The sequence below is a fragment of the Anser brachyrhynchus genome (genome assembly GCF_964034855.1).
Source record: "Anser brachyrhynchus genome assembly, chromosome: 3".
NCBI lineage: Eukaryota > Metazoa > Chordata > Aves > Anseriformes > Anatidae > Anser > Anser brachyrhynchus.
Genome location: NC_137696.1, coordinates 5569258 through 5591968, shown reverse-complemented (window position 1 = coordinate 5591968; position 22711 = coordinate 5569258). Strand labels below are relative to the sequence as shown.

The 22711-nt window shown below is 37.2% G+C and overlaps 1 protein-coding gene across 1 annotated transcript in view; it reads left to right on the top strand.

Moving 5' to 3' along the window:
* Window positions 1-21727, top strand: part of PLCB4 (phospholipase C beta 4) — a 126801-nt gene extending 105074 nt beyond the window's left edge. The window contains exons 32-38 of the mRNA XM_080586765.1: window positions 2166-2241; window positions 8073-8248; window positions 12603-12704; window positions 14359-14416; window positions 14824-14910; window positions 16996-17032; window positions 19805-21727. Coding sequence (XP_080442891.1) covers window positions 2166-2241; window positions 8073-8248; window positions 12603-12704; window positions 14359-14416; window positions 14824-14910; window positions 16996-17032; window positions 19805-19893 — 625 coding nt within the window. The 3' untranslated portion in view covers window positions 19894-21727. The remainder of the gene's footprint in view (window positions 1-2165; window positions 2242-8072; window positions 8249-12602; window positions 12705-14358; window positions 14417-14823; window positions 14911-16995; window positions 17033-19804) is intronic.
* The last annotated feature ends 984 nt before the right edge of the window (window positions 21728-22711 follow it).

The window sequence follows — 22711 nt, the reverse complement described above, 5'->3', positions numbered from 1 at the left end:
TGTGCAGTGTTTTGTGGTCCATTTCTGCCACATGGTGTGACAAAATGTCAACTGCATAATGTTCAGCAAAGTAAAAATTTTAATCACATGCTAATTCACCAACAGATGGACAGGATTTTGCTCCCTGTGCTAATTCTGTTGTACACTTGAAATGCTCACAAATCTTTGGGGAGGCTTATGGAGATATGTATGCTTGTGTTCCCACTGTGAAATGGAGTTTGAGGGACACACAGAGATCCCTCTGATTTATCAAGGCTATCCAAGTGTATATGTGTGCGTGAGTGTGGACATGTTACATTGTATTGGACCATTTCTGGGTATTTATCCCCAGTTGTGACTTGACAGTTTAATCCTGCATGTCACTGCAGGTATGGACAGCTCTAGTTACGTCCAGCCTGGCTTGAAGGTTTCCCTCAGATGTCATGAAAGCTGCATTTCCAGAGAAGGGCTCAACTGGTAGTTTTGAAGACTGGGATTCTAAAAAATCTGGTGATTGGACCAGTTAGGCTAATTTGGGATAAAAATATGTTTAATTCCCCTAAGGAACACTCTTTTTTGTAGTGTGTGACAAATCATATATGAATTAGAGCCAGATTCTGATCACAGCTACACACGTGCATAAGCAAAGACTCTTTCTTTGCAGCTCTTTCTTAATCAGGCAGAGGTAACTATGGTCAGAACCTGTCTCTATGGCTTTGTTACTTCCAAAGTGTCAAACAAGTATTAAAAATCTGTACAAAAATTTTCCTGCTGCAACCAGAAAATGAATGACTAGTCCTTCTGATGGCCCTTGGGAACTCAAGGCATGTAACACTACTATTTTCAGTAAGGGCTTTCCTGGTACTGTTTGATGATAAAGTTTTCAGCTAATTTCCATAAGTTTTGCAGTACTTTGATATTAAAACAGGATATAAACTTGTTAAGAGTTTCATTAATCTCCTTTTCTAGAGCAAACATGGATTAATGTTACAGCAGTCAAGCAATAAGCATTCTTATTAGGGCCAGCTTCAGATTATAAAATGAATGCACCTCCATCCATTCAGTGGCATTACATCAGTTTACATCAGCAGATGATCCATCACAGAACTATTGCAGTGATCTCAAAGTAGACTCTTCTAAATTTATTTTATTATTACAAACTGAAAAACTGAGACTACCAATGTGTGAATTTGTATTCTGTTCTAAAAACGTTTTACTGCACAAAGGGGAACAACTAGATAGGTAAAGATGGAGCTTGTCAGATGGAGCCTGTAAAAATTCATAGACTTTGGTGAGATAGTAATTGGAACTGCTGTTGTAGTTGCAAAGTAATAGTTTTGCTGTGCATCCACCCTACCCAGTACACAGCCCAAATAACGATCTTTAGTGAAGGAAATTCTGTGGGTGAGAGGTAGAAGTCATCCATTTCCAGGCATGTCAGGGGGGCTTCAGCATGGGCCCTCTGCAGCCATTTTACCAGCCTGTTTCTTGGAATCACAGTCTTCCTCCTGCTCAAAACAAACTTCGCAACTTGCATTCAACACACTGTTAACTTTACCTGGTCACAAAGGCCGTGCTGTATTCAGCCTATTGCAGGAGCAAGGGCTGTCTTCAAGATCGTTGTTCTGCAAGTCACATAAGGCAACTAATGCTTGGATTCATCCGCATGGGACCCCTTCTTTGCTAACGTTTTACTTCTGTTCTCCCACCAAGGGGTACCGAGACTTTCAACCGGCATTCAAATTCAATATGCCCAAATTGCCCCATGAGACAGTTATTCAAGTGACTTCTTTTTCTCTGCCTTGAAATAAAACAATAACAAAAATGGCTTTTAAACCAGAGGATAAAATCACAGCAAGGTAATGTGTACGCCTGTAGGTTTTCAGGCAGAAGCTGGATTATTTTAGCAAGGAAAAAGAAACTGAGTACTATAAATGGAGATGTTTGACATATCCTCAGCAACAGAATAATTGTGGGGCCAATCTAGAATTAATTGTGTGGAGTTTGAATTAAATGATCATTAATCCAACAATATTTTGTAAGTTGTGAATAAATTGCCAGAGGAAATAATTTCATTCCAATACGCTGTAGCACTTCAACATTGATTAACATTTTAATTAGTAAGAGCTGACTGAATGGGAAGATGTTTAACTTGTGGCACACATTTTCAATTTTGCTTTTTTTAGAGGAAGTAATTGTGTTGAATTGAAGAAAGAAACTGAAATTAAAATTCAGGCACTAACATCAGATCACAAATCTAAGGTAAGGAAACAGCCAATTTTAACACATGCAACATCTGAAATAGAGATTTTGAGACCCAAGTGGTAGTTAATTTTCTTGGAAGCATATGAATGATTTTTGGCAATAACAACATGTCAAAAAGAATAGGAGTAATTGAGTGTCTAAAAGTGTTTCTTCAAAAAATATTTAAAAAGCAACATCAATTTCCTGTCCTTTAACAATTATTGAAGAAAGCACCATATGCATGCCTCATGAGGCAAAACTGGTCATTTGAGTCCATTTGTGTCAGTTTTAGCTAAACAAAGAGGCAAAAAATAAGCTATGTGAAATCTGAGTATTCATTACATTCCCAGCATACATACATAAAAGTTTCTTTTTCATTTTCCATCTTTGTCACCATGGACAACACTTGCTAGTCTGTCTCTTAAAGAAGCAGGAGACCAGGTTGCTCTTGAGCCAAGTGCCACCTTCTTTCTTTCTTTTTTTTTTTTTTTTTGTCCTCCAGGGATTAGTTATATTGTTTTCTCCAAGGTGCTGGAGAATAGAAGTGCTCAGAGGCCCAACCTCAGTTCGTTTGAAAAAGCTGTTTTCAAGTTGTGATTCATCATTCATGTTGAGCTGCATAGATCTGCTTCCTCTGTAACTCTATACTATCACTATGCTCACTGACTGCATATTTTCTTTGAAAGTTTTACCTACCACTTGTTGACATGCTTTCAAGTTTCTAAAAGATATTCAAACTAGAAGGTGGCAGGTATACTGGAAGACACACCCATGTACAAAATGGTCTGAAGAAAGAAGTGTGCAGGAGACTGAACACAGTAAGTAAGCAGGAGTGTTAATGTAAAAGCTGAAACCCATGAAATGAATCAGATGAGCATAGAAAATACGAACAAAAGCAGCCACATCTTTGAGACTAGAGAATTAAGGTTATTTTCATCTTTTCTTCTCCTAATTTTATTCTTTGGTATTATTTCATGTGGAGAAGATCCTGGTCTTCTAAACAAGGATTGTTTCTTGTTGTTGCCTCTTCAGCCAAAGATTTAGGAGAACCACCAGGAAGAAAAAATCTGGTGTGTCTTTCTCATCTTCCTATCTCCTTCTCCTATGATAAGCCCAGAATTGTTTTCTTAATTAAAGCAGATTTGTTGACAACTTTAAAAAGATAATTCATTTATTTCTTAGAGAAAAAACTCTCTGAGGAGCACTAGGTCCCTATCATCCAGACGTGAGCTCCAAAACTCATTTTAAGTTATATTGTGTAGAAAATTCTTTGCTGTGATTTCAGCTTGTGTCATTGGCAGTCTGGAGTTAAGATATCTGATTTGTACACGAGGACCATCCAAGTGTTCATTAATCTTCCAGACCTGATAAATGTGACTCATGTTTCCCCTTTCCACAAATATATGCAATTTCTGAGCTCTGTTCCTTTTAAAATCCTGCTTTCAAAACAGTTTGTTTGAATTATAATCCATATCTGGAAAAAAGGTTGATGTTTTCCACTCCCATGTCAGGTTTTAGGATGACATTTTCTAAAGAGAGTTAAATCTAAGCTCCTTTGAAATGCCAAGCCTCTCTCTCTATGTTGGAAAATTTCTGAAGAATTCCTCTGTAAAATATCTACCTCTGTGGTTTGCTCTAGGTCAGTGATTTTCAATATCTTGCTTGCTGTGGTTCCATCAAAATTTTCCACATTATATACCAATTTTAGTATTCTCACAAATTTCTTTTGTTTCAATTACTCTGTGTGGGCCCTTGAATTATTCCCAGAGATTGTTCGCAGCGTTACAAGCAACAAGTTAGAAAACAGTGCCCAAGACCATAGGGAAATTATCTTTTATCATAGATGAACGTAGGTGCACTATTAGATGAAATTCTGAGATGCTGAATGCATTACACTGATATACTGGCAGTTTGATTAATTAACAGTTGTTCAGCATTTCTCAGTATTTGGCCCACTAATATGAAATTGGATGGTACCATAATTCAGCTTTAATTACAGCTCATGTCCTTCAATGTAGCTCTGTGTCAAAATGTGCATGCACACTTTTAGCACCAAAGTGCCTTTTCATCTACAAAAGTCTTCTTGTCATGAGGAAACGTCCAGCCCAATTTGGCATAAAATATTTAAATTAGATCTGAATGTCCCAATGTGTAGTTCACACAGTTACCATAGCAGATGCAAATTACGCTCCTGCATTAGAAAAGTAGGTCCCAGCATCACACAGGCAGAGGATGAAAAGAAGTAAAAAGAAAGATTACTTCAAAGATTATTCCTGCTTGAACTTAGTGACTAAACAAACATCTTGCATCTATCCTACACAGAAGAAAGTTCCTTATCAAGATATTAATTAGTCTCTTAGGCACAGTGTAGGAACAGATGAAAGGACAGGATTACAAACAGTTTGTAGAGCAGAGAAGACTGAAGTTAGCTAATGGTTATTTTTTTTTTATCTTTTTGGTAAGCAATACTACCTTAATAGTGCAAAGTAGGACAAGAACGCAGCCCAATTGAAATAGTCATTTTAACCGCAATGCTAATAAATTGGAAGAAAGCAAGGAAGTATATTGAATTTATTAAATCTAAACTTTGAAGTGTATCACAGACCTGTAGCAAAATTGGATTCCAGATAATTTAATAGCCTTGAGTTCTAAGGTCATCTGAATCTGAGTCAAATTGAGTATTTCAAATTTTGTAACTGTTGTTTGGCAAATCCCTTGCATCCTACTCATCAAGTTATATCTTGCCTTTCCTGAAATAAGACTTCTAGCTTGCAGGATATTTAAAAAAAAAAAAGAAAGAAAGAAAGAAATCTTCCTTTTCTTTCCCACCTCAAGAGAAAAACTCGTCTTACAAGGAGCCATACCTGCCACTTAGATTACATGCTGATTTTGAAATTAGTAGCACATAGTAGCATTTCTGTCCATGAACAGAAGCAATTTTCTATTCTTATTACCTGTATTTTCAGATTAAATGCTTAAGAGTACTGCCATGCTTAAGTCTCCTTGGGGTTTTCTTCTTTGCTATCAGTGTACCTGAGATGCAGGATTTCTGCCTTCGAGTTCTTCTGTAGTGTATATATCAACCATTTTAAAACTGTGATCACATTAAACATTTGTAATGGGCACTTGATTCTTTCCTTCTCTGTATTTATTTGGGCTTTGTAGAAGCTCTTTGCACTTGAAAGTCACAGAATATTTGCTTTCACCAAGGTTTCCACTATTTATGCATTTATATGTTTCATTGTTTTATTGAGTCACAATTCTTTTTTATGCGAAGTTTGCTTGCTTTTCCTGTACAAGGTGAAGACACTTTAAATAAAAGCAAACTCTTTTATTTACTTGGACGCATGCCTGTCCTTCTAGGTCCATGTAGAACAGCCTTACTGTGACTAGGAATCAGATCTCATATGTTAATATCCGCTGCACTTTCTGGGAATTTAAAGTAGTCTGAAACCCAGTCCCAAGTGACTGACTGTATGGAAGAGTTGCACAGCAGCAAGTGAGGGAGAAGATTACCCGGACAGCTCTCTCACAGCGCCTGCTACAGTTTTATTGACCTTTGAAAGGGGACAGAGGCTAGTCAGGGTATTCTCTATGGGAAGGTAATTTGAATCACAAATCTTTGTAGCAAACCATGTGTTGGCTCCTGTGCCAAGGTATATGGTACCTGATTTGCTGCTGGCTCTGTCTGCATCGTGGGTCTCATAATTACATTATTCTTTTCTAAACATTAATACTTTTTAACGTTGTGACAATAGAAGTTTTCTGAGTGCATGGTCCGTTTTCTGCTGTGGTCCCAATTACACTCACTCACTAAGGACTTTGGATCTACCTGAATCTTTTTTCTCCAAATCATGGATGAAGCTGAATCCATCTGGAGACTCATGCTGAAAGTAAATCAAAAAAAAAAAAAAGAATGGATTTTCCCAAAAACTTCATCAATGGCTAACTTTTAGCTCCACTGAAGTAGACTCCAGGTCTCCCTGGGGGTAAGCCAAATGATCAGTATTGAGAGGAAATTCATAACCAAAGTGTCTAGTTGCATGAGGCCCTATAAATATTACAGGGACATCTCCAGAGAGTGTTTAATCTGTAGGTGTGATGAATCCTGCTATGAATCTGTCCCACTTTCCTCATCACCATTACAAGGAGCTTAGACTAAACTTGGTCCTAACCTAAGTGCCATAGTAAGTGCTAGAGGTGAGTTGGAGTGCCTGCACCTTAACCTTTCAGAAACTCCATCTGAAAAATAAGTGCTTTTTCCTTACCAACTTCCAAGCATTTGTTTTGACCCATTTTAAAACCAAATCTTTATGTTTTTCTGGCTCCAAAGGCAGTACCGCCTTAGGAACTTCTTATTAAAGCTATTACTCCCACTAACAGCTCCACATCCTTCAGTGCTCGTATCACTTCACAGGTTCTGTTTTAGTAGTATGCTTACCCACATGCACAAAATTAAGTATGACTCGTTTCTCTGGAGGCACATTCACACTTAAATATCCTGTTGAATTAAGCCTATTTTGGTCTTACCAATGTCCTCCCTCAAAGTGCTTTTTTTTTTTTTTATGACAGCTGCAGAAAATTACAGGTAGCTCACCTGCAGCTGCTTCTGCTTCACATCCTATCTGTTTTGATATGAAACACTTGTTTAACTGTAGTTAAATGCAGGTCTGTTTTTCGTGTAGTGGTAGTCACCCAGATCTGTTAGAAAATTACTTGCTTTTTTTTTTTTTTTATTATGAATCCAGCTTTATTACACGTCCTTTGTGTAGGGTGGCCTTCAGATGAGCCTCTCCAGGGCAGAATGGGGACTGGGTCCTTTCAAGCCCCCTCTTCTTTCACCATCACCAGTGTGTGTAGGAAAATCAGCTCTGCATTATGCAGAGCTTCTGTGGGCCCACACTTGAAATACTGGCATCACTCACTTTTTGAGCAAGATGGTGGCAATTTTTGATTCGAAGAGTAATGTTTAGCTTTCATAGAAGGTGACCCAAATGCGATTAGTTACCATAGCAGCACTTGAAATGAGTACCTGAAAATAGGTTTATTTTTTTGTGATGCACATTTTGTATACCATTTATGGAAAAGTGAGATAGCTTGTCAAAATACCCAAAGCTGATTATTAAAGGATAATAAAATATATCTTTCTATTAGCTTCTTTTCTAAATCATTGAGTGTAATATACTATTATAATAACAACTCTAGTGATTTAGACTTCTTCAAATTGTGTCTTGGGAACTTTCCAAAACTTTAATCTCTTTTTTCTTGTGAGTCTTGGGAGATAAGCAAAAGAAGAATGCTTGTCAGATTCCCTGCTGACTTAATGAATATAAAACAAAAATATGTAACCTATCCTAAGATACAGGTTGTATTAAATACAGGATGTCTCTGTAAACTAACTGTTTTTAAAGTTGTCTCACAAAATCGAAGACTGTATTTAAGCCCTCAGAGAAGTCCCGCTCACTAGGTTTTTCCATTGTTACTTTCAATATTCTTAATATCTTTTTTTCCTTGCAACCAGGAATATGGAAGCATTTTATAATGAACTTGGTGTTAGAGGAGGTTTTAAAATAATGTTAGTACAGTCAAAAGCATAAATGCAGTCAATTCATTCAGGGCACTTTAGGTGTTAGGGGTGGCTTTATATTTGCTTTTATAACACCCTGTACTGTCCTCAGTGGCTTCATTACTCTGAAGCAATTTCACTTGTGTAACTTTGTTTTCACAGCTTAGCTGCATTCTTTATAATCTTTTTTTTTTATGATTGTCTCTACATCATCTTCAGCAGCAGTAATAGTTGGTCTTATAGCCTGAGAACCACTGGCAAAGTTGCTGTTCCTTCTCTACAGGTCAAAGAGATTGTGGCACAGCACACTAAAGAGTGGTCCGAGATGATCAATACACACAGTGCTGAAGAGCAAGAAATCCGTGATTTACACTTGAACCAACAGTGTGAACTACTGAAGAAACTGCTGATTAATGCTCATGAACAACAAACCCAGCAGCTAAAATTTTCACATGACAGGTGAGCAGGGCGGTGCTACTTGATGACGAGGGCTTGGCTTGTGTCTGTTTTGTAGAATGCTCTAGTTTCTTGCGCTGATAGCTCCTGTACTGCTGTCAAAGGTACTGGACTGCATGCATGGTAGAAGTGAATTAAGTTATCAGGCAAGGAATAGAGAGGTGCAGGAATGGGCTTCTTGGCAGGTTTAGGTTGCAGGAACTTCATTAAAGGCAGAGGATGCGATGAAGTGGTGGTAGTTCACATCAGCTGTGGATGTGTCTGGACTTTACCCAGAAAAACTGAGAAAGATAAGTATGGAAATGTTCTTTAAATTGCTAGCACTTGTGGGTACGTGTTTTTATAACGTTGTTGATTATAAGAAAGATCCACAAAACGTAAGATCATAAAAAGAACAGATAATGAGGTAAGCTATGTTAGACTAATATCTTCATACAATATACTGCCATAATCACTGGGAACGCAGAAGATACTGCATGACACTACTGTCACATTCCTTGTATGATTAACTGTCCTGCACATTTGAAGTTTGAAGAAATTAAATACAAATAGTATCCAGACTGTTAAAAAATAGAAATAAGGAGAGGAATCATTTTCCCCTGCTATGATCTATTATGTGAAGCAGCCTTAAAAGCATATGAATGCAATATGTGTGTTTACATATATACATATTCATATGTAATTGTCTACAGCATCTTTCACATCAAAACCATAGGGAAAAAGGAATAAATAAATCACATTTAACGAAGGAATTTAAATTATTTTTTTAAAAAATTCTGAGTGAAAAAAGCAGCTTATCTTTGCATCAGAGAACACATGCTGGGACCTGCAAGCTTTCCATCCAACAGAGAATTGTCCCAGCAAAAGGCTTTTAGTGAGCTCATCTTTATGTTAATCTCTGTGTTAACCCATGTATTCAAGCTGTCGTTCAATACATACCCCATCAAAACTAAAGTCAGAAAATTGTTAAATTATAATACAAATGCTTTGTTCAAAAGACACTAGCCAGAGGAAGGTGCAGTCCTTAGTATTGTGTCTCTGAATCATACTGGGCTGCATCATCCAGCCCAGAGAAATCATATCTCTTTGGTTTTGAGAGTCCTGTTTTCTGGCCTGTTTGAAATTCACTCCAGCACTTAGAAGGTATTCTACTGATGTATACCCTGCTTGTGGAACAGGATAGTTTTGTCCTCATCTTTTTGAAATTAAGTTTTAGTTAGTTTTCCATATGTGCTCTCTTGGGTTTAGAATTTCTGCATCTCTGTGTTGGCCCTGTATAATTTATTGTAAATGGTTCATATATTCTTATTAATGGATTTTTCTCTCTTAATAACAATCACTTATGTGTAAGTCCACATATTGTTCTATTTTTAGAGCTCCTAAGAACCAGACCTCAAAATCTACATCCTGGTAAATGCTGAGAACTTTTTCTTCTCAGCTGTCCCAGGAGTAACAACCTTCAAAATTTGTTTTGCTTTATTCATGGCAATTAGTGTTTCTGCTTATTCAGGAGCTTGTATGTAATCCCCAAATGTGCAGACCGGGAACTTCCCTGTTTAAAACGAATGTAAGAGTGCGTCTACATCTATGAATATTTCAGAAGAATTTGGAATGGGAAATTCGAAATGTGAATAATAATGCCCCCAAAGAAATTTTACACTTAATCATTTGTGAACTATTTCAGAGAATGTATTGTATGTGGGAACACATACACATTTATATGTATAGGTGCATATAATAACCAAGGGACAGCTCAGGTAACCATAGGAAAAGAGGGATCTATCTGAGAGCAGCGTGGGAGGTGAACCATACTCTCAGCATGCTGTTCTTGCTGCTTCCCTTCTCTGTGAGCTGAAGTAATCAGTTAGCTATCACAACAGAGGACACAAAGCTGGTAGAAAAGATCAGTAATCTAAAATGATAGTTATCTGCTGCAGGGTAGATTGTTTCCCTTCATGTGCAGTGGGAAAAGCAATTACAGTTTATGCTTTGAGCTCGTTTAAAAACAAAGCAGAAGACAGCAAATACTACTAAAAATCTGAAGCTTATTGAACTCTAGGGATGCCATCCCCCCTACCTACCATGAATGGGTTAGCTTTACTGACTGTGATGTAGTGAGCTTGCAGCATTTCAGAAATTTGAGGACTTGAAGCTCATATCTGCAAGCATTTTGTATTTAAATAACATGAGAGAGAAAGGAAAATTGTTTCCTTTTTTTTCCTTTTTTTTTTTTGTAATACAAAGGAGTTTTCTTAGATACTCAAACAAGACTGGTGATATAACATTAATGCACTTTAATGTAATCTAAATATATGTATAAATTCCCAGGATAGATTCGCGTGTTTAAACTCACGTATCCTTTCAGAAGACATTTGTACAAATTTCAGAGTTACAATCAGTATGATACAGTAGGAAACCACAGTTAAATTTTGTAGTCGCATGTGGTGTTTTTTCAGAATCCCTTTTTCCTTTGCCATCCCGGCTTATCTACTTTTTGCAGTTAACTTGTGCTATAGGTATACCCATCACCTCTGAGCAGGAGGGAGTTCTTTAATTGTGGCATATGGGCTGAACTTCGGGATTTCACGTGAAGCCCCACGTCAGGCAGTTAGGCAGTGAACTGATGCTAGAACTTTGGCCTTGTCTTTGGGAAATGCTATTTTAGAAACAAGAAGTGGTCCCTACAAGTGCTTGTTGGTGATTTTAAAAGGACGATGAGATTTTTCATGTCTTCTATTAAAAATATCTTCTATTTCCTGCAAGTGGTGAAAACCAAAAACACCCGGGAAGACCATTAGCAGTGCAACTGAGAGCTAAATCATAGCTGCTAGAACAGAGAAACAGTTGCACATGGATAGGTGTCAGCTCTTCTAGCCATATCCGTGGCCAAAGCCTCATTTTAAGTCATCAGTGATGCACAGTAGTCCTCTAATCCTCTTAACTGCTTTCACTCTGAAATTATATCTGATGCAAATAGATTAAGTCAGTATGAACACCCACACTTAACATTTTTCATATCCCAGTGCACAGGAATTTTTAAAAAAAATTATTTCAATACTGCTCTTAAGGTAGTGTTCTTGAAAATTACTTTAAACTGAATATAGAAAATAAAAGCTTTTATTTGGAGAAGGGACAATTGGAATGAAATATGCTCTCTAAAGAACATTTTTTAGAGCTCTGTCTCATTTTTACTGCTTTTAAGTCTGTATTCAGGAAATGTTTCTTATGAATTCTTAGAGGAAAAAAGAGTGCTGCATTTTTTTTAAAAAGTTTCAATGTATGAAAAATGTAAGTTATGGAACAAAGTTTACTCATGCTACTTAATCATCAATGTCTTCTAGAGATTAAAGACTGCCTCAAAAATTGTGTCAACATTTCATTAAATTAAGCTCTCTGTTCTGTGCCACTCTTCTCCTGTGCATACTTAAAATTTGGGGTTAATAAGTACAATAATTAATCAGCGTTCTACTCTAAGATATGTCCAGAAAAAGAGACTGAGGCACTGCCTTGGCTTGCAACAGGTAACTTTTACATGCTTATGCACTGCTGGGGACTTCACAATTACTATTGCCAGTTATTCACTGTCTAATTTCCATATATAATTCCTGTTTAAATAAGCACTTAAGATCAGGAGCTGCCAGAGCTGGAATACTAAGCAGGCAGAAAGTAAGAGAAAGCCTTCAGGGAAGGCCTTTCTGGAGCTTGGCTGGCTTACCCAGACTGAGCCAAATTCTGTTCACTCACAGTTCATAAGCCGTTTCTGAAAGTCAGCATCTGTGCTGTTATTCCCAACAATGAATCATTAACTCCTGTTAAAGCTACACAGTTTCACAGAAAAGACTGCAGGGTTCTCTGGGCTAGAAGGAGAAAACAAGCACAGATTCGGCCATGGTCTAAAACATAGGGCTTTTTGCAGTCCCAAAGTAGAAGTCTTGAAAGGAAGGCTGTCAGCTCATACCACCCTAGGAAGTACTACTACTATTCATATTGCAGCCATATTCAGAGTGCAGGATATGTAATAGGTAAGTTGCATTTTCTACATAGCTGACAGTAGCTCATGTTCAGACAACTTTATAGTAGGGAGAAAAGACTATTTTCCACCCTTTAAAAACATTCAAAGTGTAAAATGCATAAAGCTTCTCTTTCCAATTATGTTCTCTAGGACAAATGAAGATTTCTGAATGCTTGCTCAAATTGTATAAAGTCTACCCAAAGGAAAGCAATTTTGTTAGTCTGGTCTTTCCTCTTCCCTAATACTTCAAGGACAAAATAAGCTACAATGCAGAGTAATACCAGGAAACCAACTTCATCAGCAATTGCATTTTGTATATTCATGATTTTATTTGATTTTGCTTAGGGAAAGCAAGGAGATGCGTGCCAACCAGGCTAAAATATCTATGGAGAACAGCAAAGCCATAAGCCAAGACAAATCTATCAAAAACAAAGCAGAAAGAGAGAGGTAAGTACCAGAGCTTCCTTTCTGAGAAGAGAAGAACATTATCAAAAGCTGGCAAGTGAACTCACAGATTAACTCTGTTAAAACCATGTTTTTATGTAGGGAAACAATGTCTAATGATTGTGCTGAATACTTTTAAATGACCATTTTAAGAAAGGTGTTACTTTTCTCGTGTTTATTCTTTTAATAAATGTGATGCCCTTCTCAGGGAAACAAAAATGTCCTGAACTTTAAACTTACTATCTGTGAGTGACTGGTGTAGGTCTAAGAGTTGTAATGACTGTACTTAGGAGTGCAGTATACTTTTTTGCACTTTTTTTTTTTTAAATTACATTAGGGTTGTTCTGAAAAGGGAGTCTGAGGTTTGGTGCTAGGTGGACTTAGAATAACTTAAGAGGCAGCATCACTAAAAACACAGGAGGTGGTGCCAGTGAATGCTTTTCTCCATCTTCTACTGATAACACAGAAGAGAGATGGAACAGAAGACAGGAGTGCTAAAAGCGATGATAATAAATGGAGAGGGTGATGAAAGATAGGAGTGAAGAAGCTGGAGGTGTACTGTTGAACAGCAAGTGTATTGCCTCTGGTCCTGAACAGAACCACAGCTCTCTCTGTTATTATGTGCTGGTATTAGGAACCTGGCCAGCATCTAAGCTCAGCAAACCAAGGGCACAACTACACTTCTAAATGTGGGTTATTCAAAGCATGTTTGGGGATGACAGCCACAATTGACATGAGAGACTTGCCAGTACCAGCTACTGAGACTTTTTTGGAAGATTGATTTGCATTATATCTATTTTAAGTTTCTTCTTTAAGTTTCCAAATAAGTAGATAGAAGCAGAATGTACATGATGATGTCTCATAAGCCTTCAAGGTTTCCCCTTCACTTTGGGCTTGCCATCTGGCTCATTCTTTCCTCTTTACTTTTTCTCCTTGATACTGGGCTGTGTTGGCCAAAAGGCTTGAACCTGTTCCTACTGAATTAAGCCTCTTAAGTGTTACAAATTCCTAGCTCATCAGAAAGATGAGTTGTCAGAGGCCTTTGTAACTGTATGCTTAGTTTATGTAAGACTTCCAGTAACAACTTGAAAATAAATCTCTTCCAATATTTGAATGCAGTCTGAATGCAGTTCCACTTTTCAGGCTTTGAGGTTAGTCTGATTCAGTTCTTTGAACTATTTCTGGTATATTTCATGACATGAATCCTAAGAAGAGAGGCTTATGATTGTGTCTCTTATGTTAGTATTGTATATTTATCTTTGTATAAATAATACCTTTAAGAACCTTAAAGCATTGGTAAACCATAACTTTACATATGATGATCGGATGTTTTTTCCATTGCCACTGCTAGAGATGTAGCACTCTGTAATCAATTTAGTTTGATGAATGGAGAGTGAAATGAAGAATACACAGATGAATTAAACAGTTTTTTAAGTTCTGTTCACCACTCCTGAGTAAGGCAAAAAGTCAAAACTTCATTGGAAACAATTAAGTGTAATAACTAGAGGACTGTTCAGCTTGCCATTAGTGCCATATGTGACAAATAATCAAAAATTAAAATACAATTTACAAGTTTGTGGTTCTCTCTGCTGGTACCTTTGAGTTTCTTTTTTTTTTTCCTAACAAGTCTTCATGGACAATGTTTGTATTTCTTTAGACGAGTCAGAGAACTGAACAGCAGCAACACAAAAAAGTTCCTCGAAGAGAGAAAAAGGGTAACTATAACCTTGACTATTTCTGGATATTCATTTTCATTTCTGTGTTGAGAATACAGCCCTAGTAAAAAAATAAATAAAAATGAATGATTGTCCTTGCTTTGTTCCACATGCTTGTAGTATAAAGATCTAACATCTATATAAGAGGAAACTTTCAAACAACAAAGTTAAGGTTGATGTGTCTCTGTTAGACTTCTATGTAGTATATATATTATATGCAATATGTATAAATATATTATTTTTATATTAATAGCTCTTCTTAAGACTCTGTGATACAAGGGCCTCCTGTGATGTTTTGTACTATCCAAAGGAGGCAACACAGTATATATATATATTTCAATTAAGTTTTTGTTTTGTGTTTCAATAATGCATTATATTTCTCTCCCAATATTTTCTCTTGCTTACAGCTTGCAATGAAGCAGTCAAAAGAAATGGATCAGTTGAAAAAAGTTCAACTTGAGCATTTAGAAGTCTTAGAGAAGCAGAATGAGCAGGTATTTTTTAAAAATGCTTAAAATAAAAGCAGACTAGTAAGAATGGTAACCAGAATCAGGCTGAACAGAATGCTTCTAAATATAAATCATTACCAAACTGGGGAAAATGACCTTGGTCATGGTCACTCAAGTACTTGGGAGAGTTAAAATGAATGATGTAGAACTCGGTCTGTTTCAGATGTGAAAGCTTAACTGTTTAGTCAGTCTGTCCTTTTAGCAGCTCAGCCACTTTGGTAATCATTAGCTAGATATGACAGTAATAAAAAGCCCAGCATACAAATTTTAATTACTCCACAAAACTACCTCAAGAAAATCTGTTTCTGTTGCTTTTGAACTTATATTTCTAGTGCTGACTGGGAAATAGAGGTAAAGCATGTGCACAGAGCATCTCTGAACTCCAAGAGCCACTTTAGTTTGGACTGAACAATAGAGGAGTATAGCAGCATGGGGAGTTTAATCTGTGCTAATACACCCTTTCCTAATTAAAATAACTTTTAGTTTCTGCTAGTTTATAATGACTATTTTTTTTTATTTGAAAAAGCTACTTGGCAAGGCAAGGAAAATTCTAATCTTAATTCTGGTAGAAGCAGTACTGTTCTGAGCAGTTCCCTTGCTGAAAGGTTGAGCCAGCAGAGCTGTAATATGCATGAACTTGCAGTAATGCACTTACACAAGCGTAAACTGCAAGGGGGATATACCCAGCAGTTCAGTAAGATGAGAGAGAAAGGATGTGTTTAATACCTGTTGCTTTCAAGGGTTATGCACTTAATTCTTTGCTATTAAATTTTCTGAACTTAAACTCTCTGGCAGACACTATACTATGAATTAAAGTAATCTTGCAGAGTGGGAGGGAAGAGTACGTCCAAATCAAGTGTTTCCAGTATCACAAGAGTCCCAAAAGCTGTGTGTGACTGGGTTAACTTCTGGGGTGATGACAGCAAGTAGGGTCACAGGCAGCTGCTACTACTGAATCCCGGCCACTGTGGCTCTGCCTTCTGATTGCTCCACCTTCCTTCTGGACAGCAAGCAAAACTTCCAGTCTGTCCCCTGCCAGGGTTTCTGTAGATGCCGTCTCTGACATACAACACGAATGAATCTATTGGTCATTCTGCTCCTGAGCAATAGCTGCACACAATCAAAAGGTGGGGTGGGAGGACACCTAGGGGAGGCAATTGGGGTACAGTGGACCTGTAGCATTAACTTTAGAGAACATCACAGAGAACTCTGTAAACTGAACTAGTTGACAAAAAATAGTGGGCTTGATCCAAAGACAGGTGTTATCAGTGGTGTCTTACTGCTGGTGGCTTCAGAGGGCCTTAGATCCAGCGTTTAAACACATAAGGACAAGAGAGAATGATTACAGTTGTACTTTCAACCACAATGTGGCAAACACGTCATGTATAAGGGAGATAGGCTGCTGGGAAATAATTGTGGGTCGTTAAAGGAGTCACCTCTTTCAGCAGTTAGATTCTTCCCTCACCTGGGGTTACAGCCTCCACTGCTGAGAGGCAATAACAGCCTACATGAGCTTGCTCATACTCCATTACAGTGCAGGTCAGCCCACATCATCAGTGATGAAACAGAGGAAAATCATTCAGGTTCTGTCAGGTTATCACTTTGTGGGGGCATGTGGAGGCCTCCACCATGGGCAGTCCTTAACAGCTTTTTAACCCACTTGATTTAATCCATCAGAAAACATACTTCCACACGTGCTGTCCTGACCACTTCCTTTCAGTCCCTAAAGTGCACCAATGCAAACCCAAGGTCTGGTTTCGTTGCTATATGCGTTGATGTGTGAAAGCTAACTGGATCAAAATAAAGGTGGTATTTGTTTAATGCACATTTCAAAATGTGTTTTTTTTTTTTTCTGATCAAATGGGTGAAGAAACTTTTCATACAAATATAGAATGTAAAAAGTAGAAATATGGGTGGAAACAGCCTTCAATACAAGCTGTTATAATTTAAATTTTTGTTTTATGTATGTTTTCCTTGCATTAATTTTTTAGTCTCACTTCAGTTTTCATTCATTTAATTTGTTTCTCCTTGTATTACTCAATTTTGACATTATTATTTTTGTACAAACAGCTTTTGAAATCCTGTCATGCAGTGTCTCAAACACAAGGTAGGATGGACGTATAATAAGCAAACTCTTATTTCAGTGTGCTTTCCTTCTAAATTGAATCATTATCGTTGGAGCCTTCCTTGTAAATGCAACCATTGGGAAGTACCATTGACATAGTGAACACAATGTTAATCTTTTTTGCACACGAGTATTTGAGCCTAACAGTATTTTGTGCTTTAGCATCTCCAATTCAGATGCATATGTACAACGATGTAAATAGGAAATATTTAGAGATTAACTTGTATTGTACATTACCTGTTGTTACTGAAAGATACATTCAGAGTTCTAAACTGTCTGCAAAAAGTGTCTATTGATTGAAGAAAACTATTTTAGTGTTAACATACATATGCTTAACTGGTAATGCTGATAGACAACGAATATTCACATATATTAGTATGGTAATAAAATAAGAAATTCCACACTAAAAATAGCGAACTATAAAATAGATTGCTAGAAACAGCTTTTTAGTGTTTGAAGAAGAGGCTTCCAGCACTTCAAAATTCGCTTTAAAATCCAGCGCATTACAAAGTGTGGTAATTATACTGTGTGGCTGTGCTGCTGTAGCTTCCTAAATAATCATTACTCACAAGAAATCTCTATTAACCCTTGTCTTTCCAAGGGAAATAGTTGTATTAGACTTGAACATCCGGTTTTACAGTATTGCCTGACCTGAATTATCTTCTTGAATTGATAACATACTCACATATTGCACCACACTTTTGCAACATGTATTTACAGACATCTAATGAGGAAAAAAACATTCATTAGGCTAGGGGTGAAAAAAAAAAAAAAGATTCTTCATTTAATATATATGGTTCTTAGCCTGTCTCAGATTTCACTAGAGAGCAAGCATCTTTTGCAAGCAGGGTCCATTAACTGCCACTAACTTCACGGATTCACTGTAGCTTTAGCACTGCCTTCCAGAAAGCTCGTCATATTGTGTTTGTGTGTGCACGTCAGAGTGCACTGTCTGAACTGGCCTCAGAGTAGCAAAAATGGGCACCGTGATCCTATGCTAATGTGTTCTTTGAAACCAGGTTATCTCTAAAATAATTCCGTACGCTATACACTGGCGTGCAGAATATTTATAGGACACTATGTGCCAGCAGTTAAGTCACAAGTCTAAAATGTAAAATGGATGAGTCACTAAAAAACAAACACAGAGTTTTATCTGGAATTGCACTTCACACACAGGCAAACTCCAGCCAACATTTCAGAAGAGGTTGTACATATTAATTTATTTATTATGTTTTCACATTTCCATGTTAAAATTATTTCTTCATTACTTTCAAGCTTTTAACTCATTTAAATGGAGAGCATTGATTAATTTTTAATCATATTTATGACAGTTTCTTTGCTATTATCATAATTACTTTTTTCCCCAAGATGATGATGATGATTGTGAAAGTACAGGGCTAGATTTTTCAAGAAGGCACGTATATCACATACGTACAAACCCACGTTTACCTTGCAAAACGGATAGCTGTGCATCTCATTACTTTAGATCTACATCTGCCCGTGTTCACATATATGTCTTTGCATGTCCAGAATAGGTGACTACTTAAGCAGGAGTTTGTATATCAAATTTCCCTGTCAAAGCAACATTTACAACTTTCTGAGGAAGAGTTCACATAAATCAAGTTCAGTAACCATTCTTCCCTGCCTAGCAGATACAAAGGAGGTACACTGAAGAAGGATTAGTTTGGTTTTCCTCTTCCTAAACTTGTCCTAATCCCCAGAGGCTTGGTTGTAAAGATAGCTTGCCCTCTGGGTCAAGTTATTCAGAGTCCTTTGGGATATGGATTTAAATAACTTCACAGATTGAGAGTCGTCACAGAAAATGAAGAGATGGTGACTCCCAGTTCTTTCAAGCCACAGAGTTTCAACCAAAGTACAATTTATAATCTGTAGCTGAGCCACAGGAGGAGTAAGCATGTACAAGTATGTATGTGTGATGGAGAGAAAGAGAATTTTAAAAGCTCCCTCTAAGCAGAGGGTTCCCGGGCCAGATAACATTTTTATACAGTGCTTTAACTCTTCTTGCAAAGCCTGAGACATGCAGAGTTTATTGCAAGATCTGGCATAAATTCAGTGGTGTATTCTGCACAATGCAATTGGATGCAATTTCAGGTGGATTCAATGTGCGTAATCCCATGGAGGACATGTAGCAGTAGTCTAATCTTGAGGTGAAATAGTTCACATCTGTAATAATAAAAGACAAGAAAGATCTCCAGGCCAGATAAAGATTATTTAAAAAAAAAAAAAAAGGCAAACTATGTAACATACTGCAAGAAAGATGTTACGCTGACAGATTTTCATCATTTGTTGTCTTTATGGAAAGAAATTGGTCCAGATCATAAATTAACTCTGAACTTTTCAGGAAGTAAAAAGTATATTGCAGTACTCTCACAGCAGTGATTGACCATACATTCCCAAAGACATTTCTTATCAGGAGAAACAGTTGAACCAGCATCTGAATAGTTTTCTTCCCTAAAATTAGTGCTTTTGTATTTTACTGTGTGTTTCTTCAGAAATTCAACCCATGAATCTTGGAATAAAATCAAAAATATTTTCCTAGAATTTGTAGACATAAGAATTACAGCTGATTTTGAAAACATAATGACATGGTGGGAGGGGGGAGAGACATAGTGTTATTACACGTATCTTCAGTGTGTTTTGCCTGTATTTTACCCAGATGCTATCATATAAAATGTGCATCATTCTGAACACACGGTCTGATACAGTGCTTCATGTGGTTATTTTGGATTGCAGGCAAAGGAGATGCAGCAGATGGTGAAGCTGGAAGCAGAGATGGATCGCAGGCCAGCAACAGTGGTCTAAAGCCTCAACATGTAAATTGAAGTTGGAAAACACAGCATCCTTAAAATGAGAGCAAAATTCAAAATACTACTGCTGAGGTTGAAAAGTGGGCTTTTTCCTTGTTCCCCCCCCCCCATTTTTTTTTTTTTTTGATATATAGAAAATGTAGCTATGGACCACCAAGTCTTAAGGTTTTCATTGATTCTTTTTAACACTGAGCACTGAATTTCCTTTGTTGGATTTCCATAAGAATTTCTTTGGTTCAGGAAAACACTAATCAGAAGATGAAGACAGTTTTTAAATCCAGTCCTGTATTCCTTTATGTATCTCCACAGGCAGACTGCCTGTATCAATTACACAATCAGAGCCTTGAAACACAACAGATATTTTTATTATCTCAAATGGCAACAAAACCATAGTCAAGTCATGTTACCTACCATTTGTGTTCTCATGTGTGAGGTATTGTGTAGAAAGCCCATGCTGCCAAACCACAAAAAGTAACATGTCAGCTGCTCAGCACCTGCTGTCATTGAGCCCACTGAACTGGATTTTTTGCTAGGTCACTGTAATAATATTGATCCCAATCAAGTTAGTAAGGAGTAGAATTGGGGCAATTTTTAATTTATATTTCAAAGAATTTTTCAGGCAGCAGACGGTAAACAGCTGAACATTGTGTATGTTTGAAAGTACAATATGTACAAAGTCATCTGTCAAATTCATCAACTGTAACAGTAACTTCACAGGATGTTTCTGCAGTACAATGATGTAATTCACAAGCGCCATATCAACTCCATCATGTCTGAAAGAAGCCGATATCCTGTGAAAGTTACTGCAATGGTTAGCATGAGGGAAATACAGTGTATTTGTGCCAAACTTGCTCAGTGCTCTAAGGGATTATGTATTAGGCACTTTAAGAAAAGTTTACATCGTATATTGCTTGTACAGAAATTGCATTTTGATCCTGTTGCTGCAGATCCCAGATATTACAGTTCATTGTAACTTAAAGATTGTTTAAATGGCTTTTGGCAAAAAGTTTGTAACTGTGAAAATGTAAAAAGTATTTATACACTTCAGAATCACAACATTGTAGAAAAATTCACATACATGTTGCCACATGATAAAATTAGTAAACAGAAATGCTAAGAGTATGTTTGCATGTGATACAAATTCTAATAAGACTGTAATGCCTACTATATGACCACAGTCATTCTTTTAGCCAGTAAATACTGAATAAATAAATGGCACAGAATATTGTTTGATTAATTACAAAGACTTTTAGCATAACAAGGTCTCTCTATATATGTGTGTATATTAATTACGTGGGCATTCTTGATACTTCAAGTAAAAGAAAAGTACATAACTAATTTAATTTTACACAAAAGTATTTATGCAGATTTTCAGAATTTCATATCAGGAATAACCTTTTTATGTCCATTAGATACAAAAACAATTTGCTAATGTGTTAATTTGCATGTTTCCAAAGCTTGCTGTAGTTATATTGCAAAACAATGCATGTAAGCATTCCGCTTGGAATTTGTCCATGCTGCCAATTCAAAGATGACTGCATGGAAAAATGGTAGTTTAGAACAAATCAGATTCCTGATTTCAATGTACTAAGCACCGATTACTTTGTTGTATATGCCTGTACAAATGAATTCTACATATTCCTATAAACAAAATAAATGAAAAGAGATAATTATGTTATTGTTGGTCCTGAGATGAAACTTTCAACTTCTCTAATAAAAAACTTAAAATTCAAAACCTGTAGTGACCATAGTGGATTGTAGGGTGTTGTTGTTATTGCCTATGATTTTTTAATAAGATGTATTTCCTGTAAGAATGTGCATAGTGTAAATATATTTATATCATAGCTTATTTATTCAAATGAGTCTTATTTCTTTCAAGTGGTTGAAGAATTGTGCAGTGTTGGTCTTTGCAGTACTACAGAACAGCCTGAGTACAGTGTAGCAGCACTACATTGAGAATCCAAGAACCCGAGTACAGTGTAGCAGAGAACACAGCTGAAACAGAGGTCAGTGAAGTATTTAGGTGTTTAAGGCAGGATTTAAACAAACTTGTGATGCCAATTCAGAATTCCCATTCTGATGCACTTAACCTGTGGAGGCACCTCCAGCTCCTTATGATCTGTAATATTTTGAAGACAGGTTGTGTGCGCACACACTGAACCACCGCACTGGGAGCAGCTGTCCCTGCTCTCTGAGCTTGGCTGGTCCTCTTCCCAAGTGCTGGAGGGAGCTGGGAGCAGCAGCGTTTTCAGAGCATGCTGGAAAGGATCTGGCAGCTCAAAAAGGGTGGTGAACTTTATTTTATTTTTGTAATAAAAATATCTTCTAAAATACAGCTAGTGGAGACAGTGCTGTGAGCTGGAATTTAATACTGATGCATACTACTATGGTTTCTAGACAGAAGAAAACAACAGACCAGGTATGGATGGAACTGGATGGTGAACAACTGAACATTACTAGTCTTCCTAGGCTCAGTTACAGCCTAGCTGAAAATCACTGTTCTAGTTGTTAAAGAACTAACTGGAAATGGAGGACCTGGGTTCAGTTCACTTCCCTCTCTGAGGAAAATCAAATCTCCCTGTCATAATTCTCTGACAAATATCATATACATCAGGGGATTAGCTGGTTTTGGAGGGGAAAAAAAACTGTCCACAGCCCCCTTGTGAGTCTGTGCTCACTGCTCAGCCAGGAGTGAGACATTGATCGAGTCCGAGAGAAAACGTGCTGCTGTGAAAGCACAGAGCTGGGTAGCCTCTGTGTCCAGGCTCTGCTCCCAGAACTGCTGCGTATTTCATCCACTGACAATTTAGCATAAAATGCAGACAGTAATTTG